General features: G+C 42.3%; 1 protein-coding gene across 2 annotated transcripts in view; it reads right to left on the bottom strand.

Annotated features, from left to right (window-relative positions):
• Positions 1-23,756, bottom strand: part of PRKAR2B (protein kinase cAMP-dependent type II regulatory subunit beta) — a 66,191-nt gene that overhangs the window by 12,737 nt on the left and 29,698 nt on the right. For both annotated transcript variants that reach the window (XM_077935797.1, XM_077935798.1), the window contains 3 exons: positions 8,598-8,650; positions 8,114-8,197; positions 1,345-1,451 (listed from right to left, as the gene is read on the bottom strand). In XM_077935797.1, coding sequence (XP_077791923.1) covers positions 1,345-1,451; positions 8,114-8,197; positions 8,598-8,650 — 244 coding nt within the window. The remainder of the gene's footprint in view (positions 1-1,344; positions 1,452-8,113; positions 8,198-8,597; positions 8,651-23,756) is intronic.

Here is a 23,756-nt window from a genome sequence, read left to right as displayed (position 1 = left end):
CATTGGATTGTGCACACTACATTGCTCATAGAGTATACTTTTTATTCATCTGATTTCTGCCATGCATGGCCGTTTATAATACAAACAGCCAAGGCAAATCAGATGTCCTCTGTCAGTGACACAGGTTGGCTGTGGTTGGGAAGCGCATTGTGAGAGGAGCACGAGTGGGTGTGATTTGCACAAAGGAGTGTGTGTTGTGTGCAGTGCTGGATTCAACCCTATGGAGGCAGTCGAAATCTCGGGGGGGGGGTGTCCTCGTGCACTCTCTCTAGTGGGATAACACTGAATTAAGAAAGCTTGATTGCAATTTTCTTTCCAGATCAAATCAATATTATTTTGATCCGTTGTCGCGGGACCCCTAAAAGGCATGGGGTCCGTAGGCCGGTGCCTTCTCTGCCTGTTTGGTAACTCAGCACTGGTTGTGTGTGGTGGGGGGTTGTTTGCTGTATATTGGGTGCCAGTGAAGAAGATGCTGCAACTATTGCTCTGGCAGGGGCAAAGGGAAATATGGCCAAATACAGTGGTGCCTCGCAAGACGAAATTATCCGTTCCGCGAGTCTCTTCGTCTTGCGGTTTTTTCGTCTTGCGAAGCACGGCTATTAGCGGCTTAGCGGCTATTAACGGCTTAGCGGCTTTAAGAAAAAGGAAACAAATTCGCAAGAACTTGCAAGACGTTTCGTCTTGCGAAGCAAGCGCATAGGGAAATGCGTCTTGCGGAACGACTCAAAAAACGGAAAACCCTTTCGTCTAGCGAGTTTTTCGTCTTGCGAGACATTCGTCTTGCTGGGCACCACTGTAAAGGGAGCAACCCACCACAGGCAGTGCAGGTATGGATACTTGCATAATATTCCCCTTATTAGATAATTAGAGGCATCACATTGACATCATAAAACACTTCTGCTAGTATGCTCCCAGGTGCCTTTTCCAGGTTTTGCTTTTAGCATTGAGACCGAAGAGACCACTTAACCCCATAGATTTCTGCCCAAGGCACCGCTGACAGTACTATATGCCCCAGAGCTGTGTTTAGTTTTCAACAGAAACCAGGCTTGTAGTGTTGCAGCTCCAGCACCCGGGAATCAATTACCAGCTGAAATTAGGCAGGCCCCCTGCAGAAATGCCTTTATTGGTTTTAAGAGTTTGTAAGGAAGGTTTTGTTGCTTTTAGAAATACTTATCTCATTTTTATATTGTAGACCACTTAGATGGCTTAGTGCCGTGAAGCGGTTTATAAACTGGGGAAATAAAAAGTGTAAATAAAATATTGCAGATTTTCTCCAAATAATGTTGGGACTCTCAGGCCCTCCACACAACCGCGCTGTACATCAAATAAAATAAAAACACTTACCGATCAATTACATAGAAGTTGTCTCCATCATCACCTTGATCGATGACATGCTCCCCTCCTTCAGTCAACTTTTCAAACATGGCATCTAATACCTGAGACATCTGCTCCTGTTAATCAAGAATATGAATTCATTTATTGCATTTATTGCTCACTTTTCTTTCCAGGAGCGCAGAGCAGTTCCACGATCCCCATGTCTATCCAAGAAGCTAATTTAAAGGCTACTCTCAAATGCAATGACTTAAGACTTAAAAAAAGAAGGGGGGGAAACATGACTCATTTTTGTGACCAGTTGTGGCATGCATTTGCTTCCCTAAGCCCCGGTTGTGTTTATTACCCTGGCACTTAGGTCTGTTTTAGACATGATGCAGATGAGGAGACAGACTCCCTCTCACTCATGCCTACCCTCTCTGAAGGAAATTCCTGCTCCTTTCCTCTTCCAGCGTCAGCAGTGATATAGCATTCTCTCTCCAACCAGATTCTGAAGCTGGCTTACCAAGGGTAAAAGTAAACCTGATCAGCACAGTGCAGACATAATAATAATGCAGATGAAGAGAGGCAAAAAGGAAACAGGGTCTGAGCACTCAGCCTGTCCCTGATCTTTTAACTATGACTAAGAAATTGGCAGTACAGTATATTATGTTTGCTTCAGTCTTGGGCTCATGTGCACCTGAACAATTATTTTCCTTGACTTTCTAGATGTAAGATTGCGGTCCTGTCCACCTGAAAACGAAAAACAAACCGACCCCCAGGCCATTTATAGTATAGATAGGGCCTCTCCAACACAATGCACTCGGAGTGTGCTTCTTCAATGATCGTATGTGACAAATTATAACTGAAAATGTAACTTCTAAAAAAACAACACACCTTAAAAATCTACCAGGGCCAATTTCACCAGTGAGTTTAAATGTTTGCTTTCTCTTGATGGCTTGGTTGAACTCTGATAACACAGCAGCATGAAATCAGCATTTAACCAAAACGCAACACACAGAAAGGGTATCACTAAATTTTGGTCTGTAACCTGTAACCCTTTCCTAGACTATGGTCAATATCTTCATCATCTTCCTCTTCCACACTCCCCAACAATACTCAGTTCAGGAACACTGTTATGAAGTGATGTGCTTTTTATAAAAAAAAAAAAAAAAAGTGGCATCAATTACAACAAAGGAAAACTTCATGCAGCCCACTGGTAGTTTCTGGTAGCCTCTCAAGGGGACTGAAAGGGCATTGTTTGTTCTTTGCTAGACACATCCTAGGACTGCCCCCCACACACACCCAAAAAAAAAAGTGCCAATGAAAATAAAGAGGAAAATGCTGGAGAAAACTTGTTCATATGAAAATTTTCAGCACATTTCAAAGAGGGAGCCCATTTTTCTGTTCAAATTTTAAATTTTAACCCAAAGGAAATTGCCTTTTTTATGAGTGCAACCAGCTTCAGTAGATTCAAAGACCCATTTGGCTATCCATTTTAAGAAAAAGTGGTCTGCAAAACACAAGCAGTTAAGAATAATCAGTTTGTCAATGAAAAGGAAAAAAAGAGAGGCTTAAAAACCACTGCAAACCAGCAATGCGAAAGGGTTTAAGGTACGCTGAGCCAAGGGTAGGGTCCAAAGCCATAATATAGAAGCTGTGGGAAGATTGAGACACACAGCCAGAGTTTCATCCCCACTGCCAAAAAAGGCGGCAACTTTCAGGCAGGGAAAATTGTTACATATCAGACGACACAGCGATTCTTCCAAAGCAGCTCTTTATTTGTAAGCTGGAACAGAACTGAACTGAGGAGCTCAGTCAGCCTGCTTATATAGAGCTCCAGAACAATCGTAACTGTTGCAACTTTCTAAAACTAGCCAATCACTGAACGTCACTTTCGATCCTTCATTTGCATACAAACTAGCCAATCACTGAACGTCACTTTCGATCCTTCATTTGCATAACTATCTACAGTATCCCTCTGCTGGCCCAGGGTGAGAACTTCAGTACATAACACCTACACCACAGACAGACAGCAAAGCCTTGGGCTGCATGTGTGTCCTATCATGTCACATGTACAAGATAAGAAGATGCCGGCACAGTACATTTCCGGCAACATCCACTATGAGGGCTTTGTGCACACAAAAAGTATCCCCAAAGATGGATAATCATGATTTACTTAGACCATTTCTTTACTGCTCCATATGCTCTAACCACTATACAGTCAAACCTCGGTTGTCGAATGTAATCCGTTCCGGAAGACTGTTCAGCTTCCGAAATGTTTGATGGCCGAGGCGTGGCTTCCGATTGGATGCAAGAGCTTCCTGCACTCAAGCAGAAGCCGCGTCGGACGTTCAGGTTCCAAAAAACGTTTGAAAACTGGAGCATTTACTTCCGGGTTTTAGGCGTTCGGGAGCTGAGGTTTGACTGTACAGCAAATGGAAACAACAACAAATTTTACAAAAACCCACAAAAAGTTTGCTACCCCAACCTTCTCTCTCTTTCTCTCTCTCCTTCTGTTCTTCGCAAACTTATACTGTCTATAACATTAGTGTCTCACATCGAATATAACTGATCTGTAGAAAAGATTTCATTAATGGAAAACTGAGACACTGTATGCACTTTTCCAATTCAAGAAAATATTTAATAAAAAAAAATTTTTTTAAAAAAAAATCCACAATAAAACCATTCACATGAATTACTAATAAATATACAAAGATAATTTTTCCTGCTCTTCCAACACACTTCCTCCCTCAATACCTCTCAGCCTCATGGCTCTCACCTACCAGGCTCACACCCAAGACCCAAACAAACTTGTGGATCGCCTACAAAATCTCGCAACGAAGATAATTCCTAAAACCTGCTCATATCACCCAAGTCTCTCATTCTAGGCTTGTTTTACGGGCAGGCACCAAGGTTCTGGTACTGTATGACCCATAACTAAAAGGCATTCAAGACAAAATACGTAATAAATCTGTCTCTCTTAATAACCACATACTGTATTTAACTATTCAGCAGAACTGTTTAGAATTTGAAATTGAGAAAGCAAAAAGAGCAAGGTTGAGTTAGCTAGCTAATCCAGCTATCTCAACATTCTGGCATACCAGGCAGGGCATTTTGTGTGTGTGTGTGTGTGTGTTGAAAATAGTACTTCTGGCTAACCAGCATAACATGAAGGGATGGGGAGCCTGTTGTATTTTTCATTTGTTTCTATTATGTTTATTCTTGTGTGCTTACTAGCTAGCCTGGCTCCTCGCCAATGACCTGCTCTCAATCTTTTCATTGGGTTTCGACACTACCTGCCTCATGCTAGGGGCCATCCCAATTGTAAACATTGACAGTTGGAATTAAATGGCCCCCAGGAGGAGACCCCAAGACCCATAAAAGCAGAACTGGAAGGAGAGATGTCACTGAGTGCAGCGATGGGAAAGGTTATGCTTGGCAGATTTTCACCTTCTATGTGGCCCTTAAAAATACAGGAGCTTTCTCAAGATGTGGACCTTGCCATCTTATGCTCCCCCATTGGCTTTCTGACCCCCATTTTCTAAACTCTCTGGTCTTTCCACTCCCCTTCTGCCAACACCTCACAGGCCTTTTTGTTTCTAGTCCTTTAGTCACAACATCCCCCTCCCCAACTTTCTTCAACCTTATTTCTCAGCTTTGCATTGTGTCTTCAAGCCTGCCTTTATTCCACCATCCTAGCTCCTAGTCAGGACCCTGTGCAGATCAGTACCCTTGATTTTCTCTCTCCCGGCCTGCTCCACACACCTTCCTAATTTAAAACCGTTGATCTTCTCTGCAGAATTGTGTCTGACTCCATCTATTCTTCCCTCAGGTTCCTGTATTTAGGTCCGCAGCCAACAATGTGCTTTGCTTCTGCCAACACTTACTTACCTTCCCTGCCTCTGCTCACTGAGCCTCCCTACCCCACCTCAAATCTCCTTCTCTCCCCTATGGTTTCAGTACCAGCCAAACTGACCTTTCACTTTCTCAAACATCCTGTGTTTCATTCCCCTGCATTTAAGCCTTGTAAATGTTCTAAGACCTCGCATCGGTTCAAGTAATAGATGCCACGGGCTTCGTCATCCCTGCTGCTGCCACAAAATCCCTTCGCACATTTCAGTATAGATGATGCTTTGTTCCCATATTATGCAAATAGACTGCACACTGAAGCAAAATGGTTCTGACTAATCCGTAAGTCACCATTTGCTTGCTTTCTAAGAAAGAGCTAATACAAGGGAACACTGTTTACTTGTGCACTTCAGATAAAATTCGACCTCAAAGTGGAGGAAAAGTAATTACAATTCAGGGTTCTGTAATAGAATAGAAACAGAATAGAAATACTTTATTGTCACTGTACCACTTGTTTACAGTGAGATTAAACGAGCCCCCCCCTCCCCCCCACAATCTCTCAGTCCTTGTTACACTCTCTGTGTGCTTTCGTATGACCACCAGCCCTGAACATCAGCTGCAATGTTGCTGTCTTCCATTCAGCAGCCTCACAGCCCACGTTTTTATAAAGAATTCAGCTATACACAAGCTTATTTCAAAATGCTGTGAAATACTACATGGCATGGGGAGGGGTAAAATTTAGTACACATACAACACACACACACACACACACACACACACACACACACACACACACACACAAAGTTTGCAGCCACAATGTGTGAACAATTCCTTCTTGTTTCAAAAGTATGGTTGTGTAAAATAGAATCAATGTCTCCAAATTTTTATGTGTCATAATGGTGATTTACCTCCACGGTGATTTACCTCCACAAAGCGTTAGAAAAATCTAGCCTGTGCCAAATTTCCACAGCAAACGTGGATGTGATGTTGAGACAGATCCAGTAGCTATACACAAGTTCAACGCTTGCTGAGCATATACAACTCTGGTGGTAATTTGGCATTCAGCCTGCAATGGAAGAGGTGCAGGTACACAGGAAAGGGATATTCGCCTTACTATACAGTTTACCCTAGACCAAAAGCAGATGATTCAGGTTTATGGAAGGATCCTGTGACCTACTGCTACTGCAATAATTTGCAACTATGGGAGACACATCTCCCTGGGAGAAACCAGTCCTTTCCTTTTTCCTATGCTGCTCCTAAATCTCCCCTGCACACATGGGCATCCATGGTGCGGGGAGGGGGGAGAGTGCAAGGGAGCAATGTGCCTCCTGGATAACCCCCAGATTTCCAGCTTCCATTTTTTTAAAAGAGTAAGCTTCTAGAATTTTTAGAACCTGAGATACAAGGCAAAATGCACAGGCACTGTTTTTTTCTGTGAAAAATTAGCCTGCTCCCTGCACCAGTGTTTTGCACACCCATCCACAAAAAAGGTCCTTCAGACACCCATCCCTGCACCTCAATCATCTCTGACAGCTGTCACAGTCAGCAGTTGTAGCAGAGGTGCTTGCCACTAAGAGTTTGGGATCCTGGAGAAGACACAGTATTTAATAGGTGTCACAGTCAACCCAATAGTGACACAAATGCTACAAAAACAGAGTGAAATTAATCCATACAGTTGTACCTTGGAAGTCGAATGGAATCCGTTCCGGAAGTCTGTTCAACTTCCAAAATGTTCAAAAACCAAATCACGGCTTCTGATTGGCTGTAGGAAGATACTGCAGCCAATCAGAAGCTGCGGAAGCCCTGCCAGATGCTCAGATTTCAAAAGAACGTTCACAAACTGGAGCAATCACTTTCAGGTTTGCAACGTTTGAGAGCCAAAGCGTCCGAGTTCCAGGGCGTTCGGGATCCAAGGTAAAACTCTACTTGCTATATGCTAGTGCCCTTTGTGCACTGATTTTCCACATTACAGAACTGACTCCAATACTCCCTGCAATACATGAATATCAGACTACCAGAAATTGCTTTGTACTGAGTCAAGCCATTCACCCATCTGGGTCAATAGAGTCTACAATGACTGAAAGTGGCTCTTCAGAGTTTCAGACAGCGTTCCAGCACTACCTGGAGAAGCCAAGGACTGAACTTGGAACCTTTTTATTTTCAAAGCTACCTTTGAGCTATGCCCATTCCCAGCTCATAAGCATGATTATTATAGCTTTGAGGACTCCACTTTTCTGCTACAATGCACAGATCTTCATCAAAGCAGGAGCCTTCGACACACACACAGCCCCTAGCAGAAAGGCAGCAGATTGTGTCTAGATGGTTAAAAATAAATGCATACAGTCATACCTCGGGTACAGATGCTTCGGGTTGCGCATCCCGCCAAACCCGGAAGTACTGGAACGGGATACTTCCGGGTTTTGACGCTTGCACATGCGCAGAAGCGCTAAATCGCGCTTTGCACATGCGCAGAAGCTCTAAATCACGCTTTGTGCATGCGCAGAAGCGCTGAATTGCAACCTGCGCATGTGCAGACACGGCGCTGCGGGTTGCGGATGCTGGGGGTTGCAAACGTGCTTCCCGCATGGATCACGTTCGCAACCTGAGCGTCCACTGTATTAAGTTTGGAGTAGAGCAACTAGGCAAAAATGCAAAACAGATTAAGTGACATCAATGTTACTCTAAACAACTTTTATAATATATCCAGTTCATACAAGCAAACACATTCATACTACATGGGCCTTCGGAAACAAAGAATATACCAATTCTAACAGCTTATCTTAAAAGAATGTTGGTATTGTTTGTTCTCTTGATATTGACACCAACTTTCACAATGATTTGTTGTTAAAGGAACAAAACCCCAGAATCATGCTTCATCTCAGAATTTCCCTGAAAGATGAATCTCTTAAGTGTTTCTGGGATCGTTAAAAGAAATAAAGTCACCACTTACTGGATCTAGGTTCTTAAATAGAAGTATGTCTTTGCAAGCTTCTTGCAGTCTGTTTCTTTGATCATCTGTTTTGGGGTGAATAATCTGGAAGAAATAATTGCAATTTCTATTTCACTTCTCTTAGTCTTAAGAAAAATGATCCTAAAAGAGGCCAAAGGACAATTTAGATGAACACTCCTGGAAAGCGAGATATAAATCATACTACTAAACAAATATTGTCAGCGAAAAATTGAGAATTTTAAATCAATCTCAAATTAAAAAGACACAGCACAGGAATGATGAAAGGAAACTTTAGTCTTTGATTCCTATCAAAGGGAAATTACAATAAAGATGACGGTGAAAGAAAAGGGTTTTTTAATTTATATTCTAACACATTTTTCAAAAACTTATGTGATACAACTTCTATTAAGGAGTGTGTTTGCATATTTCCTGAATTTGTCTTCCAATAATACAAACATACATTTAGTCTACAAAGTCAACATACCCTTGATTCAGTTTCATCCTCTTCTTCATCAGGATTATAAGCTTCTGCGCACACTACAAAAACAATGAAAATATGAACTGAGTTTCAAACCAAATGCTCTCAGAATTCTATTTTGAGACCAACATTCAATGGTGAACATTTAGAATTGTGTTATTTTGTTGTAGCTTGTTGTTTATCGTCTTGCATTTCTCGAAAGAAAAGCACCTGAAATGAACAAATCAAAACAAGTACCGGTATATTTAAAAAGAAAGAGAGATTTTATGCAAATATATGATTCCCTTTGTATATTTCTTTCATTGGGCCAAAAGAAGCCAGCTCCTTCAATCTTTCCTATGGAATATCTTCTAGATTCTTCCAATAAATTTAGACCAGGCTCAAACAAACACAGGCCTCAAAGTGAGCACCTTGGTAGTATGCCAATCCCATTACCCAACACTCTTGTCTCATGCAAGCTGAGATGCAGGCAAAAGGGTTCATTAACCCTCTTTTTTCCCCAGTGCAAAGAACAAGTTTTGACGGTATTTCTTGAGACACCTCACTGCTATTTCCCTATGATTTGGCTTGCGCATGGCAACAAGAGGCGAAGAGGTATAAAATAGATGCTCCACCGAAGCGACATTTGCGTGCCTGTTTCTACTGCTGCCATCATGTGAATGAAGCAGTAGGAAGATGGATGCCACACAAAAAAATGCAAAATGCAAATGCTTAGAAATACTTGGTTCTTGATTATTATATTGTGCATGTGCTGGAGTTCTGTCCCAGCAATGGAAGAAAATCCATTGCTAAGCACCAACATTTCCAGGATTGAACCATGACACACACAACAGATGCCCCCGAGAGTCCTGACTGGAATGGGTTGGCTCCACATACTAATGCACAAATCCCTTCTATCAAACTAGTGTGGCCATCCTGGGCACATCCAGGAATTTGCCTATATCCGTCTGTCATATGTTAGAAAGCACACAGCACCATATTCAAAACTTGTGATTTTATTTTAATTCCCTAGGTGTAGAAGTCTGAATACCAGCCATGTCTACGTAAGCATCTTCTCTCCTACTTCCTATTTCACATTCCGTAACACAATAGATTCCATCACAAAATGTCTGCATAGCATTATGTCACTAAATACATGTTGCAAGAGGCACCATCTTAAAACAGGCATTCCCTTCTGTGTATGGGTTTTTCTCAGCACAACTTAGGCACACCTTTTTAAGCAAAATATTTTAAATTGAAACAATCAGCCAACTAAACGTTGCAGTCCAAGATTCAAGTCACCACAGTTCATTCCTCACCAATTATTTGTTTATCAAACTGGCAGTATCGCCATTTTTGAAGCTGTACCAAGGTTTACGTTCTTCTGTGAGCCATGTTTGCACACTTCGCCAGAAGCGTAGTTGTTTGCTTACAATATCTCACATCTGGTATCTGGCTGCATATATATCGTAACATAAAAGTTCAGCCAATACTTCTTCCACACAGAAGGTATTTCTTTGTCAATCTGCACAGCGTTGCGTTAGGACTACCTTGCCTTAGAAATGCTAAATTTCTTCTTATTCAAATCCTTGAGCATATCCAGGACTATATGTTTTATGTGAAGGAAGTCATAAAAGTTATTTTATGTTCAACAGTAGCTCCTGATATAAATTAAACAAGGGAAATCAAATGCTCTAAAACAGTGGTTTTCAACCAGTGTGCCTTAGCACCCTGGGGTGCCTTGAATGACGGTCTGGGGTGCTGCGGGCAACACTGGCCTCTGTCCCTCTTCCCTTCCCTTCATCCTCTGATGCCCTCTTGCATCTCTGCCACCCAAAGGCTTGCACAACTGTTTGTTGCAGCAGCCCTGGCTACAAGCTCAGCAGGTAAATGGTGCCTCTGGGGCTGGCCAGGGGGTGCTGGTAGGCCCAGCCAACCAGTCCGCCAGCCCTTGCTGTTGGGAACGGACAGACAAGTCCCAGGCCCCTGCAGGACAGTGTATGGAGGCACCTCTCTTTGGGGCTGGGCAGGGAGAGCAGCTCAGAGACCAGGGTAGCAGCAGCAGCTGCCCAGAGGACTCCCAAGGAGAGGGGAGGCTGAGGGAACATTCCACAAGGGAGGGTGTTCTAAAAAGGGTGAGAGGCTGCCAGTTCTGCAGGCAAGGGGTGACGCAACTGGACTCCTGAGTCCCACAGGGCTGCCACAGAAAGAATGCAGTTGGCCAAGGGAGCCGTGGACCCAAAAGGGTTGAAAACCTCTGACCTGAAGCATTTTTAACACCATCAGCCATAGCCCCTATGTTGTCACTTGACAGCTGCACGTTCGTAGCCTTAGCAGCCAGCAGTCCCAAATAACTGCATTTATAAGTTTTCTTTTGTAGGTCTCATATACACAACCATTCACCTCATTAATCCTCACATCAGTCCTGCAAGTGAGGTTTCTTTTTCCAAAATTTAAAGCTGAAGCACTGACATATCCAAGACAAAAGTGCACAGGAGAGCTGAGATGTGAATTCTAGTCTCCCTAGGGAGGTCCCTCATGCATCACCAAAGGACAGGACTAAAAAGAACTTAACCTTGCATATACTAAGTTATATGCATGCATGCAAATTCAGAAACCAGAATTTAAACAGAAATGCAATACCTCTCATCACATGGGGGAAGACTCTGATCATGTGACCTGCTCATTCTTCTGCCTAGGGGTTAACTGCTGGTAGGCAAGGCCCTGCTGTTCTCCTTTATCTTTCAACAGGACTTGGACCAGACAGCCCTTGAAACAGAGGACCTTCTTCTGAAAAGCAGGATACATTGCTACCCCGGGCTCCCCAGTTTGAATTCGTCACTCTGTTTAGAGCCTTGGCTCTTAGCCATTTGGGGCTCCATGTACTTCTCATGGAGAGTCAGTGTGGCGTAGTGGTTAAGAGCGGTAGACTCGTAATCTGGTGAATCGGGTTCGCGTCTCCGCTCCTCCACATGCAGCTGCTGGGTGACCTTGGGCTAGTCACACTTCTTTGAAGTCTCTCAGCCCCACTCACCTCACAGAGCGTTTGTTGTGGGGGAGGAAGGGAAAGGAGAATGTTAGCCGCTTTGAGACTCCTTCAGGTAGTGATAAAGCGGGATATCAAATCCAAACTCTTCTTCTTCTTCTCATTTGAGGGCAGTCTTGTACCACCAACTACTGTTTTCTCCCATGGCTTATTTTAAGTATGCAAGAGTATATGCATGCATTCCATTTTGGAAACATCATGTTTGCAGTGGCTACAAAAATCATAATGAGGTGAGGATGGGTTTGCTTGTTTATTAAAAAAAGTTCTAGGCTACCCTTTAATAAAACTGTCAAAAGTGGTATACAGGTAAATAATAGAAACAGTCACAGTATATACATGGAACAACCGCATGGAAAAAATATTCAGCAAAAGGATAAAAGCTAATCAGCCTAGTTACATTCCACGATGGAAGGCCTGGGAAAATGGAAACAATCTTTGCCTAACTCCAAAAAAAGACAACACAGTTGGGCACCAGGCAAGCCACTCCATAAACAGCTTGCCTGAAAAGGCCTTCTCTGTCTGGTCATCAGCCACCTAGCTTCAAATAATGTAAACATTTGGGGAAAGTTATAAAAACCCAAAGCTTAAGCAGCTGTACCATTGCACATGCATCTACATACAGTGTCTATTTTGGGGAGAATGGGGCTTTTAGCAGTCATTTTTTTCTGCAAGGTGAAATTCAAAAAGAACTGCATCAATCACTGAAGTACAATAGGTCCTTTACCGCAAGAACAAATGGAAATAAGATTACTTTAGAAGCTAATCAAGATGGAAATAGGTGGCTCTAAGGTTATACAGAGAAGGTAATGTTATTCATACTGTAAATCATCTTCTCGGTGGAAAGGAAAAATTAAGGGTAATTTCAATGCCCAATAAATAATGCATGAGATCACTTACATAATCAGAAGATGGGGAAATGAACTGAATCAATAAGAATGTCATAATTTCTACAGTATTAAATAAGGATGAGGGGAAATCATAAGTTCCTCATAACAGATCATCCTGGTGATTTTAATAGGTTTCCCACTAAACGCAGAATACCGTTCTGCAAATTTCCATGTAAGTGGTCAGTCTTTGGTTTCATTTTGATAGAGTAGATTTTTAAACATACATAGAGCTGAATCCAGCCTGAGGCTGCAATGTTATGAACACCTGAAAGCAGGGGAGCCTGGAAAGGAGGGGGTGCAACCATGCACATGGCCTCCTGCCAATGGTGTTGCTGCACAAACTGGGAGGTGGAAGGGTGAGGGAGTGGGGAGATCAGCATGATGCATGCGCAACCACAGAATCATGCCAACGTTCACCAGCAAGCACAGCAACACCACTCAAGGATGTGTGGCTGGCAACGTCAACCCTGCCCTATGGGAATCCCTTGCAGATGACCACAGTGCCTGGAGAGCGTCAGGTCAGGCATCCATAACAAGTGACCAGAGGAGGAATGATTGCCAGGAGGAGTGCAGAGAAGAAACGCCATAGTACATCTGCAGCAGCACAACTGGACGCCTTCATCTGCCCCAGCTGCAACGAAACAGGTCTCTCCCGTATTGGTCTCTAGAGCCACAGCGAGTGCTGCAACCTTCCAACAGCTTGACCTCATCCCCAAAGAGACAGACAGATGCCAACATCATTTGAAACGAGTTCTTTACCACGGAACCCAACAGAACACCATTTGTCTAACCTACAAAGCACTACACAGATGAATGTTTGAGCATTTTATATGAAGCTTGGCCTACCAACGGAGAAAGAAGGATGTTTTCTCACTTGTGGGGCACCTATCCTGAGGAATCCACAGTTCTGCCCAGTGTTAGAAACTGGGAAAGAAAAGCTTAGGAGCCAAATAGCTTCTGGGACTTGGGTTGTGGGCACCAAAACAGAATGTCTAGTCGCCACTGGGTCGGCAACACTTTTTATTTATTTTTTTGATAAGCAAAATAAGCAGTTCACATAAGTGACAACATTTTTAGCAATTTCGTGTTTACAATAAAAATACTGGTACCGTGCTTCAGTTTTCAAAACGCTCAACTCCTTATTGTTAAACTCCTTAACATATTGTCTATCCTTAACATAGACTTCAAGGCGTCAAGCAGTCCTTGAGTGTCGGCCAGGCGCAAAAAAATGGCACCCAGACTTTATGAGGTGCTCGCAAATGGAGAATTTTTAGACGCAAAATGTGCCTGGTGCCCTGCTAATTTCCCACCTATTCTGTGAGGTAACAAAATGGTCCCATGTAGTATGTAAGGGGCTGCAACTGAAGGAGGAAGAAATAATAATAATAATAATAATAATAATAATAATAATAATAATAATTTATTATTTATACTCCGCTCATCTGGCTGGGTTTCCCCAGCCTCTCTGGGTGGCTTCCAACAAAGATTAAAAATACCATATTTGCTCTATAAGACTCACTTTTTTCCCTCCTAAAAAGTAAGGGGAAATGTGTGTGCGTCTTATGGAGCGAATGCAGGCTGCACAGCTATCCCAGAAGCCAGAACAGCAAGAGGGATTGCTGGCATGTCTAGAGCACAGCGATCCCTCTTGCTGTTCTGGCTTCTGAGATTCAGAATTTTTTTTGTCTTGTTTTCCTCCTCCAAAAACTAGGTGCGTCTTGTGATCTGGTGTGTCTTATAGAGCGAAAAATATGGTACATTAAAACACCAGGCATTAAAAACTTCCCTAAACAGGGCTGCCTTCTATACCATGACTATATCTGATCAAAGAACCTATGTTTACTTTTTATTTAATGAGAAGACCTAGTTTGGGACTAACAGCAACCCGCTGTGTAGGTGTGGGGGGTAACATTCCTTTCTGTGCCCTTTCCCCTTCATTTTCTCACTGCCCCTTGCAGCGTCCCAAGGCCCGTCTGTAACTCACACTGTCCTACTTCCAGATGTTATAAACAAGGCTCTAAAAGCTTAAAATAGCCATGTTTGAAAGTTAGCAGATTACTATACAATTCCATGTGTTTCATGTCTCTACTCGTGATCTTGTCAGCTGTCAGGTGTGAAGGAAAAGTTTGTTTGCGGAGCAGTTTGAGTCGCCAAGTGTTTTTTCCCCTGCCAGCAAACATTTAACTCCCAAGGGCTCCTGGTGGGCGACAGTTCCAAGGGAGGCAGTTGGCAGTTGGCGGGGAGGGGAGTCACCACCATGAAGTGTGTGGTTCTTAACTGAACTTGTTCTTTAAAACTTGTGTGGTAATTTTTGTTGTTGTCAGTTAAACTGGCATGCCTAGAGCTTGTGGCAGCAGTGAGCGGAACTAAGCATAACCAGGGGCTTGACTTTTCCAGCCAAAATTTAAGTTACGAAAAAATCTTAATTTACCTTGTGAATTCACATAATTTTAGCAGGTACTGGTGCTGCTGCATATTAATTGCTGGCAGTGGTGTGGTTCCAGAGCAGGAGGTGGTTTGAACATGCGCCGTAACGGCTTCATACAAACCTCACGGTTTGTTGGAAAGTGATATAGAGTAGGAATGAACACATGGGCTTGTTATTCTGTTCTTCTTTTTCATTTGCAAGGTTAGCCACATCGCTAGTTAGTGTCCTATTTGCTTCTTCGAGTGATCCTACTGTGGCATCTTTTTCAGCAAGTTCCTGCTCATGCCTTGCCATCATTTCTTTAATTTCTAACTCCTTCGTGATCTTTTCCCTTTCCAAATCAGAGTACTGTTCTTCAGCAATGGGGCGAGCCAACTGTTCCGAATCGGCTTTCGTTAACGTGATCTCAAGTTGTGCTGCCAAAGAATCTCTTTCGTCCTGCAACTCTGGCATTTTTTATTTTGCACTTCTTTACTGAGCTTTGCCTTTTCTTCGCACTCTTCTTTTAGTTCTCGAACTTGTGTTTTATAGAGTGTGGAAAAATACTGTTCTGCTTCAAGTTGGTCCTTGATGCCTTCAGCATCTTGATGTTCCTTGCTAAGTTCATTATTCTGCTTTTCCAAACTGAGTTTGATTTCCAAAAGCTTACTTCATCACCTTCATCGCTAAAATTTTGTGAATTAACAAGGTAAATTAAGACTTTTTCATAACTTAAATTTTAGCCGGAAAAGTCAAGCCCCTGGTTGTGCTTAGTTCCACTCACTGCTGCCACAAGCTCTAGACATGCCAGTTTAACTAATAACGACAACAAAAATTACCACACAAGTTTTAAAGAACAAGTTCAGTTAAGGACCACACAATACACGATGGTGACTCCCCCCCCCCCAACTGCCAACTGCCTCCCTTGGAACTGTGGCCCACCAGGAGCCGTTGGAAGTTAAATGTTTGCTGGCAGGGGAAAAAACACTTGGCGACTCAAACTGCTCAGCAAACAAACTTTTCCTTCACATCAGGTCTCAAGAAACACAGTATTTCTCTTCCCCCCCCCCGCCCCCCAATTTCTAGCCTCTTTTCTACTGCGCCAGTAAAGAGCTGGGGGGAAAGGATTCAGTTTTACGTGCAAGACAAGAGAGGATTCAGTCTGACCCAAACGCCTGCAGTAAATATGAAATATACCATTTCAGCGGAGACAGCGGATTTCTGGCAAGCAAAGACTCTACCGAAACAATAAAAGAAACCACGTCTTCCAGGACATTTTATCAGGTGAGCAACACATTTCTTCCATTATGTATTTGCAATGCCAGCTGCAAATATTTGGCAGAGACTCTGCAGTTTAAAAACTAGCTGTCCACCTTACTTTTAAGCCCAGTGCAGGCATAACAACGCTGATCTGTTAACTGATCCAGAGCGGGCAGCGGTCTTGCATGCACAAGCCCCTTTCATTTAAAAGAATGAGAATTATACAAAAGCACAGCTGATCTGCTTTCTGACGCTCCCATTCATTTCCACTGGAGATGTTCCCAATCCAATATGCCCACTGGTTATAAATATCTGGTACAATAATTAGGCTTACTTGGATGGAAGCAATTTGAGAGCTGCTACTCCGCCAAGCCCTCATTATCAGGGGCATCTTCTCAGAAGATGGCGAACGATTTCTCTCATACTGCTTGCTTCAAGTGTTTTTCCACACATGCCTATAGCATCTTTAAGCTCATAGAAAAAGAGTTCTATTTCTATACGAAATAATTTTTACATCATCCAAGAGACCTGCTTACATCACCTCAAAGGGTTCTCCCCAATGCTGAACATTAATTGTTCCACACGAATGCCTTTAGCATATTTTTTGAAAACACTCAAGACGTTAGCAATACTTCAGTTTCAATTGTTCATTTCTGTACCATTTTGTTCTCAAATCTCCCTACACCTAGCAATAACAATAATAATAATAATCTAGGCACAGTTTATAGTAAATGGGGACTGTGGAAGGAATGCAACGTAAAATTATGTCGATGGTTCCATCATAGCAAGCATTTCCGTATCTCCACTCTCTTCCCTCCAGATCATCCAATCTGTGGATTCCTCCAAAGATCATTTTGGGCAACAGAGGGGAAGGGGAAAGGAGAAGCCCCTTCAAACAAGCAGAAGTCCTTGTGCGGGCTTCCTCTGACAAGACTCATCCGTCTAATCCTGCCCTGTTCTGGTCTTGGGAGGTGCTCCACAGCAAGATGAGGCCACAAGACCCTCATTGATCACGGTCATCGACAAGAACCTGTGTTTGGGAACAGGACACAAGTTGCTTAAGGCCCTCCAAAATCACGAACTGAGGAAGTCAGAATGCAGATGACCACAGCTCCATCAAGGAGCACAGCGTGCACCGACATTTCAATTAGGGGCATTTTCTAAAATCAGCACATTGGTGCTGAGCAACTTAGCAGCTTTGTGAAATGGCTGGACTTTATGTTCGGGGCACTCGTGTTCATCATTAATATATTCTGCAATGACCATACAGTTGCCTTATGCCAAGTCAGATCGCTGGTCCACCCACTGCATAACTGTCTCCTTCAGTTTTAAGAACACGGTGCCTTCCAGATGTTTTGGACTGTGACTCACATTAAAGATAAAGGTAAAGGACCCCTGGATGGTTAAGTCCAGTCAAAGGTTTTCTATTGGGAATAGTACCAGGAAGCCTAAAGGAAGAAGATAAGACATTACATTTATAAGCAACAGTAGCCGCAAGGCTATTGATTGCGAAAAATTGGAAAAGTGGTATTATACCGACAAAAATAGAGTGGCTTGCCTTTTTTTTTTTTTTTTCAAATAATGCAACATCGATGGTATTTAACACCATGGAAACTTTCAAAAATGTATAAAAATGTGTCAAGTAATTGTTGGAGATGCGGAGACTCAGGAACATTCTATCATATGTGGTGGATATGTAGGAAAGTACAGGTATTCTGGGAGAGTATACATGCAGAACTGCAAAAAATGCTAAAGATCTCTTTCAATAAAAAACCAGAGGCCTACCTCCTGGGAATAACAGATTTGGATATTCCACAAAAGAGGAAGGGTATCTTTTTATATGCGACGGCGGCAGCAAGAGTTTTGATCGCAGCAAAATGGAAAAGTAATGAAATCCCCTCTATACAAGATTGGATCCAAAAACTGACAGAATATGCCGAATTAGATGGTTTATCAGAAAAGATAAAGAATAAATCAAAACAGGAATTTGTTTCTAAATGGGAGGTTTTTAAAGAATATCTGAAAAATAAATATAGTAGTTTAAATTCTGTTGCAGCATTTGAGGAACTTCAGTAATAGTTGCTAGGTAGATAGAAGAAATTAGATTTATTGAGATATAGTTTAATTATGAAAATGTGTATTGGCAATAAGTAATACGAATCTGAAATATGGAATAGACGGGAAGTTGGGTCTTTAGTGTTAAGACCAATAGATGTTGTATTGTTTAACCAAGAAAATTATGTGTCTATGGTTATGTTTGTAATTTGTGTGTAATTTTGTATTTGTGTTTTTTGTGTGTGTTTTAGTTATTGTATAAATAAAGAGCTTTTATATAAATAAAAATAATAATAGAGTGGCTTGCCAAATTATTGGAGTACTATAATATATCCAAAACAATGGGAGAATTTGGAAGGCTCTCAAAAGAGAAGATAGACAGGGACTGGAAGGTGTTTAAAGGATACTTGCAAAACCATATTGAAAAATCAGAACTCCTATTAGAATAAACAAGTTCTGTTTCAAATACTGAAATACTAAATAAGATGGATAACAATGTGTGATAGAAAAAGAAGTATGAAATTAGGTTAAAGGTGTGTGAAAGAAAGTAATAGAAGTGGAAAGAAATTGCAATTGAGTAGATTGGAAGTCTAACACAAAGGTGGGGTGAGGGGTGGTGGATGGGGGTGGGAAAAGGAATTATCTGTGGGATTGAGTGTAGGTATGTTTGAACATTTTTAAGGATTGTATGAAATGTATGTTTGTATGCTTGTATATTTGCAATATATGTGTATTAATGCTGAATTATTTTAACAATAAAAACTTTTCAATAAAAAAAAAAAGTCCAGTCAAAGGTGACTATGGGGTTGCGGTGCTCATCTCACTTTCAGGCCAAGGGAGCCCGGAGTTCGTCCACAGACTCACTTTTTTTTTACTCACGTTAGCCCCAGCCATCAAGGCCAGACTTCGCTTGTGGTGAAGGGCAGGATATACAGTGGTGCCCCGCAAGACGAATGCCTCGCAAGACGGAAAACCCGCTAGACGAAAGGGTTTTCCGTTTCTGAGTTGCTTCGCAAGATGATTTTCCCTATGGGCTTGCTTCGCAAGACGAAAACGTCTTGCAAGTCTTGCGTTTTTTCCCGCTTTCCCCCCTTTTTCTAAGCTGCTAAGCCGCTAATAGCCTTTTAGCAGCTAAGCCGCTAAGCCTTTAATAGCTGCTAAGCCGCTAAATCGCCAATAGTGCTAATCCTCTTAGCCGCTAATGGGCTTGCTTCGCAAGACGAAAAAACCGCTAGACGAAGAGAATTGCGGAACGGATTCTTTTCGTCTTGCGAGGCACCACTGTACAGTGTTAAAAAATCAACCAATTCCTTTCACTGGTAGTGCCAAGGGATCGAACCTGGGATGTTCTGCATGCTATGGTCCATCTTAAGCAATTTGGGCTTACAGGACTCTGGATAAGCTCAGCTGGATAGACTATGGTGCTGATAACACCAAGGTTGCAGGTTCAATCCCCAAATGGAACAGCTGCATGTTCCTGCATTGCAGGGGATTGGACTAGATGATCCTCATGGACCCTTCCAGTTCTATGAATTTAGCTTTGTGTCTAACAGGTTAAATAATAAATTTACAGAGAGAAAATTCAAACCCAATGAGCTGTTCCTGCTCATGTGGAGGGTGGGGAGTAAAAAAAAAAAGAAATCCTTTTGGAAACCAACTCTCATACTGTGGGGACCCTAGAGTGCCTTATACTTGGGAATAAACTTTCTGGGAGATGCAGAAGACTTCTGTGTAAATTAAGCAGAAGCTCACAAAATGAAACGGTGGGCATCTGACAGTGACTGGCCACTGTAAGAACGGTTTGCTTAGCTACATGGCCCACAGGCCTGATCCAGAAGGACTCTTCTTATGTTAGCCTGGTGTTATGGTTATAAAAATATGAGCAGATGAAGAGGATGAGCAAAAACTGCAGAAGAAGTGGGTTGAGTATCAATTGTCATGTAAGCACAAATAAGCCGATTATCTGAACGACGTTGAGAAAACATGTAACTACACCAGGAACTGCAAATTTTCACATGGTTGCATAACTATTAGCATCTGAACATTAATTAGAACAAACTAATGCTAAACGTTACATAAGCACACTAATGAGTGATGAAAAAACAGCAAACCATATTCATCAAGTTAGAAATGTTGGCTTCCATTTTGTGTTTGTTTTGCTTTCAAGGCTTTTCCTCGAAAGCTGTTAGCACTCATCCAGTTTAATTAGGTTTTTAGTTTTCCACTAGAAATATAAAAGGGGGAGGGAGGGATGGAGAGGGGGGAGGGGGGAAGCTTCCTGCTGTACATAATTTCACTTTACACCATTTGACAGTTGAGGGGGAAATTCTAGGTGTTTCAACTTTTCTTCCCTGTTTGTAATGAGGAACAGGTAAAAATAAAGCAAATCAGAATACCCTCTTAGCTTCCACTCATGAAACAAACCTTGACAGACCAACAGAACAACCCAACCTGCTCCCCGTTGTGCTGGGCTAGGGTGTACACAGAGTGAACGCAGACATCCCTCCACACAGCTTTCCTGGCTAAGCTACCCTACCACTGGCTGCCAGTTGTGGGGAGGGGTTCCTGCTGATGGAATTCCTGCCAGCAAGTGTCTGCAAAATGGCAAGCTCAAGGCCAGAGAAGGGGTCACTGTCACCATTGCCATGAAGAAGCGTTCCACTGTCATGGAACAAGACACTCAAGGGTGGGGTGCCAAGGATCCTGAGTTGGTATCACTGCTGCCAGGGTGGTATCAGGTCCTTAACAGGTAACTGTCTTGATATGAGATATATGCACAGCTGCTAGAAACAATTTCCTCCACCTGCAATGCACCTGAATCACATCAACTTCAACTACTCAGAAGTTCGTCAAGAGAATATGACAGAAAAAGCATTGCCTACTTTCTAACCCTCAAACGCTATTTATATCTTCCCCGTTTCAGCTCAGGGACATAAATCTATACAACGTTATCTGCTTAAATTAATTCCTGCTAACATTAAACTCCATTTGCGTTGCTAACCTAGACATGCTGACCCTGTTTCTCCAGAGGTCTGTGTTCCTCCCAAATGTCCTATGGCACTGTCTGATTACTCCAAAGTTATTTTCCTTGTTTTAATGTTCAGGATATATCACAGGCTTCCAAACTGACAAATAAATAAATAGGGGGCGTTTGCTCCTACAAAATTTCCAAGTAATTTCATTTCAACAGCAAACACCTCTCTAAAAAGCTACAACAAATGAGGTTTTGTCATTTCCTCATCTAACAATTATTGGGGACCCTACACCAAAGAATTCTGAAGGATGCACATAGAGCTATTAGTATTAATCATGCATTAAAACTCATATGAATACTGCACATCAAACCATCCTACTGAGAGTATACCCAGTGAAATTAATGGACCTAAGTTAGTCATGCCTATTAATTTGGGGGGGCCTACTTTGAGTAGGACTACAACCTATTGTTGTAGGGTGGCGATGTGGTCTAAACCACAGAGTCTAGGACTTGCCGATCAGAAGGTTGGCGGTTCGAATCCCCGCGACCGGGTGAGCTCCCGTTGCTCAATCCCAGCTCCTGCCAACCTAGCAGTTCGAAAGCACATCAAAATGCAAGTAAATAAATAGGTACCGCTCCAGCGGGAAGGTAAACGGCGTTTCCGTGAGCTGCTCTGGTTCACCAGAAGCGGTTTAGTCATGCTGGCCACATGACCTGGAAGTTGTCTGCGGACAAACGCCAGCTCCCTCGGCCTATAGAGCGAGATGAGCACCACAAGCCCAGAGTCGCCTGCGACTGGACCTAACAGTCAGGGGTACCTTTACATTTACCTTTACAACCTATTGTAAATAATCTGAAAAGCCCCAACTGCGAAATCTAGCAGCCAAGCTTTCCCCCCTCTTGAACTATTTAATAAACTATAACAGCAAAGCAGAGTACCATGGGTCTCTCAGTATCCTTGAAAGAATGGTATTGACTGAAGTCTTGTATTATTGCAGTGAATGTGCAATCGTGATCACTGTGACTGCCACATACTTTAAACAACTCCTTTCAGAAGCACCTAACATTGTTTCATTCTTTGTGTGAATGCCACCAAAAATTTAAAAAAAAAACAGTTCGCCAACAATATTGTGCAGCCTCACTAAGCTTGTTTATAGAATCAAAAGATTGTTAAGAGGGGAAGAGTATTGTCGTGCCAGCTATGAATCTATAACAAACGAGCAGCATATGTAGCATGAAAGATAAGAGCACAAGAATGTGAAGGCTTCCATTCATTTATCTAATTTAGCTACATCTGAACAGTACAATTCATGCAGACCCAGTACAGTCCTATTGCTTCCAGTCTCTTGCCACTCCTAAGAAATTGGAAGCAGCGAGTAGCATCCATCAGTCCGATTTTTCTTGTTTGTCGCAAACAGGCCATTACAATATAGATCACAAGAAAGCAAAACAGGACAATCCAACAATAAGCTAAAACATATCAATTTTCAGAAGTACAATTTATCAAAACTTAAAATGGGAGCATTCCCCCAAATCATTTAATTATTATTATTTTTTTAAAGTAGCTCACAATACGTTTCTCACTGCTAGTGAACATAAAGCTACTCTATAGGTAAGAAATTTGTTTATCCTGGCCAGCAACCATGTAATTTCGAAGTCATCTGACTGATCTCCTAGAAAATTATGAAAATCAATAGAAGCATCAGTCCCGAGGTTGGAAGTATACAGGATATGGTGCACAGTGTCTTCAATCTGGCAAGAGGTTATCACACACTTCGTTTTCCTCACATTCATTCTTCCCTGACAGTCTATGCCTAAACCATGGTTAAGGGTTACAGCTACACCAATCTTAACCGCTGTTAATGCTAAATCAGATCCCTCTTCACTGGGGCTTATAGAATCATAGACTCACAGAATTGTAGAGTTGGAAGAAATCTCAACTAGATCTTGCATTGGCCATCCAACCTCTGCTTGAAAGCCTCCAAGGAAGGAGTGTCCATCGCCTTCTGAGAGAGTCCATTCCACTGTCAATCAGCTCTTACTTTCAGAATCCCCCCCCCCCCGATGTTTAGTTGGAATCTCCTTTCTTGTAACTTGGAAGCCATTGGCTCCAGAGAAGGAGAAAACAAGCTTGCTCCATGTTCCATGGGACTGCCCTTTAGATATTTGAAGATAGCTGTCATACTTCGTCTCAGTCTCCTTATTAAACCATTTCAAGCTCCATAAGTCAAAGTCAGGACAGGGGAAATTCTTGTTTATACCAAATGGCACTTATTCTACAAATCCCCCCTCTCTTAAACTGCTGTTCTTACGTTAAAGTCTGTAACTAGCTATGGAAAATGACTTTTGCACTTTCAATCCTGAGGCCGCGATGCAGCACACCAGATCTGTTTTCAAGCATTTCACTGTCAAGCAGCTTTTTACACTAACCCTAAACTCTAAATGATTTTGGGTGGAAATCCCCTGGATTTAGAAACTATTTGGGGTTGGCAATAGTAGTGCTAAAGGAAGCAAACTGGGTGAAAGATAAAGATTTGCAGAGGATTGATTTGTGTGG

Source organism: Podarcis muralis, chromosome 10, assembly GCF_964188315.1.
Source record: "Podarcis muralis chromosome 10, rPodMur119.hap1.1, whole genome shotgun sequence".
Taxonomy (NCBI): domain Eukaryota; kingdom Metazoa; phylum Chordata; class Lepidosauria; order Squamata; family Lacertidae; genus Podarcis; species Podarcis muralis.
The sequence above is the reverse complement of the archived record's forward strand: the minus strand, read 5'-3'. Positions and strand labels throughout refer to the sequence as shown.